General features: G+C 32.9%; 1 protein-coding gene across 1 annotated transcript; it reads left to right on the top strand.

Annotated features, from left to right (window-relative positions):
* The first annotated feature begins 1,217 nt into the window (after positions 1 to 1,217).
* On the top strand, positions 1,218 to 2,607 carry LOC126882455 (putative CENPB DNA-binding domain-containing protein 1). The gene has a single exon (XM_050647417.1). It carries the CDS (start codon positions 1,528 to 1,530, stop codon positions 2,023 to 2,025), a length of 498 nt encoding a protein of 165 aa, XP_050503374.1. The 5' UTR covers positions 1,218 to 1,527; the 3' UTR covers positions 2,026 to 2,607.
* Positions 2,608 to 4,573: the final 1,966 nt, after the last annotated feature.

The raw sequence follows: 4,573 nt of genomic DNA, 5'->3' as shown, positions 1-4,573 counted from the left end.
ATAAACGAAATACGTTAGGAGAAATAACACTGTTATTGACACAACGAATAGTCTTCGTCGGTCAATTAACAACGTTGTTGTTTCACTGAATAGTGTGCGTTGGCTCAGTGAACAGTGTTCGTAATATTAATAAATGGATGTTCATCCATTCAATAAACGTAATACATTGGATCAACTAACGAAAATAATGAATTGATTAACATCGCTTTGTTGTTCTAATAAAAACAAGAATTGGACAAATTTTAAGTATTGCTTTTATTGCCTGAATTATCATTTTTATTAATATTACGTAGTTTTTTCGTTGCGTGAAATTAGAAAGGGGTGATACCAGAGAACAATAACCAATTTAGTATGATTTTTAATTTCAAATATACCATTCAAAGGAAACTTTTTGTTTATTCTAAGGGACTTTCAGCTCTCGGTAATAATCTTTTATTCGATAGTAATCTTTTATTCTGCGTTTAAATTTGTCAAAAATACTTATTAGTTTTCTCAGGATTCCAAAAAAAAATGAATGCGTTTAAAAAGATTTCGATCGAAATTTTGCACCTGCGATCTCCAAAAAATGTTAAACAATTTTGGAATCACTATTTCAAACGCTTTTAAATGAGCTGTCACATGATGTACTTTCCTATTTAAAAAAACTAAAGTTGTGGCTGTCACCTGAAGAGGGATCGCGTAAAGTTCGAAACATTGATGTTATAATCTACTTTGATTATTTTAAAAATCGACCTGTCCGAGCGTTTTGCTTATTTGCTAAAAATAAATAAGGTAATAAGGGGGCAACACTTTTTCCAGCGCACTGTATAAGTGAAATCATATGAGAAATCACACAGTGTAAAGTCCATTAGGTTTAGGACAAAAAAGGGGGATTTGCAAAATTATTATTAATCATTTAATATCATACATTGAGCTAATGCATTCAGTAATTATCAATATAAAATACGTTCATAGTAGGAATGAACGAAACTGATTGTAGGGATGAGTAGAATTGCTTGTAAGAATAACCGTATTTATTGTGGAAATGAACGGAATTAATTGTAAGAATAAACGGAAATAATTGTAGAAATAAACGAAATACGTTAGGAGAAATAACACTGTTATTGACACAACGAATAGTCTTCGTCGGTCAATTAACAACGTTGTTGTTTCAATGAATAGTGTGCGTTGGCTCAGTGAACAGTGTTCGTAATATTAATAAATGGATGTTCATCAATTCAGTAAACGTAATACATTGGATCAACTAACGAAAATAATGAATTGATTAACATCGCTTTGTTGTTCTAATAAAACCAAGAATTGGACAAATTTTAAGTATTGCTTTTGTTGCCTGAATTATCATTTTTATTAATATTACATACTTTTTTCGTTGAGTGAAATTAGAAAGGAGTGATAGCAGAGAACAATAACCACATGTTCTCTGGTGATACATTGACAACAAAAACCAAACTGAATATAAAAATGTACATGGTACGAGAAAACAGTTTTCAGAATCTTATTTTATAATTTCATTATTTTTTAGACAAAATGCCACCGAAACGATTATCGACTTCGAAGACTGATAAAAAGAGATGCCGAAAATCAGTCACACTAGGAACTAAACTGGAAGTATTACGTCGTATTGAAGCTGGAGAGAAAATTGTTGAAATTTACAAAGCAATGGGACTTCCGAAATCTACTATTCAAACTATTCGCGATCAAAAAGAATACATTAAAACATATTTGCAATCTGGTGTACCTTTAGATGTCTCGAGATTAACACGCCAAAGAAACTGGATTATGGAAAAAATGGAAGAACTATTGATTATATGGATTGAGGACAATAACACACGGAGAATTCCAATGAGTCCAATGACTATCCAGGAAAAAGCTTTACGTATTTTCGAAAAGTTGAAGAAAGAAGATACCGAGGAATCTGTTGAAGATGTCACATTTAAAGCAAGCCGCGGATGGTTTGAAAATTTTAAAAAGAGATTTAATTTGCATAATTTGGAAATGAAAGGTGAAGCAGCTAGCGCTCATTAGGTAGCATCTACAGAATTTCCCAACAGTTTAAAGGAAATTATTGAAAGCGATGGTTATAATCCTCCATGTTTAACGTAGACGAAACAAGGTTTTATTGGAAGCGAATGCTTGATCGCGCGTACATTTAATTATTTTATTCTTCTTTTTCTTCTTCTTCTTCTTGTTCCTGCATCCTTAATAAGCTCGCGCCTGTTCCGTCTTCGGATGCCTCCTCATCAGATATCCAGTTTGTCACTCCATCTCTTCCTTGGCCTTCCTATACTCCTTTGGCCGTTTGGTGATCTATCTCGTGCTATCTTTACCAGTCTTCCTTCTCCCATTCTGCTTATATGGCTATACCATTATATTTTTCTTTTCAGTGTCCAGTCATTTATGTTCTCTACATTACAGCTTTGCCTGAGGTCTGCTCTACGTTGTCTGCTCCATAATGATTTTCCTGTGAAATCTCGGGATTATTTTCATTTCAAAAAATCCACGAGGAAAATAAAATTCCTGTAGCTGGCTGTATACCATAAATCACAAAAAATACAGGATCCTTTGTAAAAGGTATATTTAAAAGACCCCTATAAGGGTTACATCACAAAACAAAACGTTTTCGGATTAACAAGTAATCCATCATCAGAGTTAAGCCCTAAAATGCAAGTATAATCTAATTAATAAAAGACAATGTTGTAAAAGTTGACTAAGGTTAAGAATTGACTGATGTCATACTTACAATAGCATGCATGCGTGAGCCACCAAAAAGTTATGGGTAAAAACCCTTTAAAAGTTATAAGGTCTTATATGATACTACATTTATTATGATTAAAATAGGTGGATGTTGCAAATATTCCTGGATATTACCCACGGCAACACAGGACTCTAACCCACGTGGATGTGATATGAGAGGGATGAACCTCACATACTGAAAATTGAGTGTCAACTGAACTGAAAGGTGAAGGAACTTCAGAAGTATGACAGAGACAGATTGTCAATGTGACGTTATCAACTGTTTTGTTACTTCAGCCAACGAATTTAAAGTTTATGTTGATGTTAAAAATAAAACATTATGTATCAAATATCCATATATTGGTGTTAGAAATATTCGAACTTAAATGTAGAAAATTGTGAAGTATGTGATGATTAAATATATGAACATGACAAATGATAAATAGGTACTAGGAGTTATGCAGTCAGCAATACATTAGAATACAGATGTGTAAATAGACTTAGAATTATTGAAAAAGGCCTTTTACGTAATAACGTCTAGGATATCAGAATTTGTTTGATGTGTACATAAATGTACAATTCTAAGTTATTAATTAATGTGTGTGTTTTAATGACTGATAATTTGATCTAATTTGTTGAGTACAGATGACATGACAAAATTGGAAAGTGATGATATATTTCGTTTTACTGAAGAAATTTTGTTGTTATGTGCGAATGAGACAGAGACTAAAAAACACTTGATGAGACTGAAAACCCAAGAGACTCAACCCCAAACCGCCCGAAAATGAATGAATGAATAAGGAAAATGGGTGGAGGTTCAGGCTGGTATGATGTGTTGATAAAAAATAATGTAGAAAATATAACGGATGATGTATGTCTGAAGTACTATAGAAGTGAAATAATAAGAGTGTGGAACGATGAAATGTGAATCAAATGAGAGTATGAGGTAGGATGTTGCTTATAGAAAATTTCTATAGAAATAAAAACATAGATGATAGTCATGACTAATATCCAGTTGCTCTGAGTAATATCCAGGAATATTTGTAACACCCACCTATTTTAATCACAATATGTAGTATCATATAAGATCTTATAACTTTTAAAGGATTTTTACCCATAACCTTTTGGTGGCTCACGCATACATGCTATTGTAAGTATGACCTCAGTCAATTCTTAACCTTAGTCAACTTTTACAACATTGTCTTTTATTAATTAAGTTATACCTATCATTTTAGGGCTCAACACTAATGATGGATTACTTGTTAATCCGAAAACGTTTTATTTTGTTTATTTTGTGATGTAACCCTTATTGGGGTCTTTTAAATATACATTTTACAAAGGATCCTGTATTTTTTTTATTTGCATTTCACACGTTTCCATCAGTCTTTTTGTCCTTGTGGTGTCAGACCTTGTTTCCGCAGTGTAAGCCCTAGTTGGCCTAACTACTGTCTTATAAATCTTAGTTTCTGTCCGCAGATGTGTGTTGCACCAGATAGTGTGTTTGAGACATCCTGCAATTCTGTTGGCTTTGTTTATTTGTTGGGCAACTTCCGCTTCTGTATCTCCATAACTATGCATTACTGCGCATACTCCCAGGTAGCTGATGCTTCTTTCTTGCTGAATTATTTTGCTGTCCACTTCCAGCTTGCACCTTATTGGATCTTTAGAGATTACCATAATTTTTGTTTTATTTGGTGATATTATCATGTTAAACTTTCTTGCTGTTATATTAAATTGATATAAAAGTCTGTGAAGGTCATCTTCACTCTCTGCAATAAGTATGGCATCATCTGCATAGCATACTATAGAGATAATTTCTTCACCCATTCTGTACCGTATA

The sequence above is a fragment of the Diabrotica virgifera genome, chromosome 3 (genome assembly GCF_917563875.1).
Source record: "Diabrotica virgifera virgifera chromosome 3, PGI_DIABVI_V3a".
NCBI classification, from domain to species: Eukaryota; Metazoa; Arthropoda; class Insecta; order Coleoptera; family Chrysomelidae; genus Diabrotica; species Diabrotica virgifera.
Note: the sequence above shows the minus strand (reverse complement) of the source record. Positions and strands in the feature narration are given on the sequence as shown.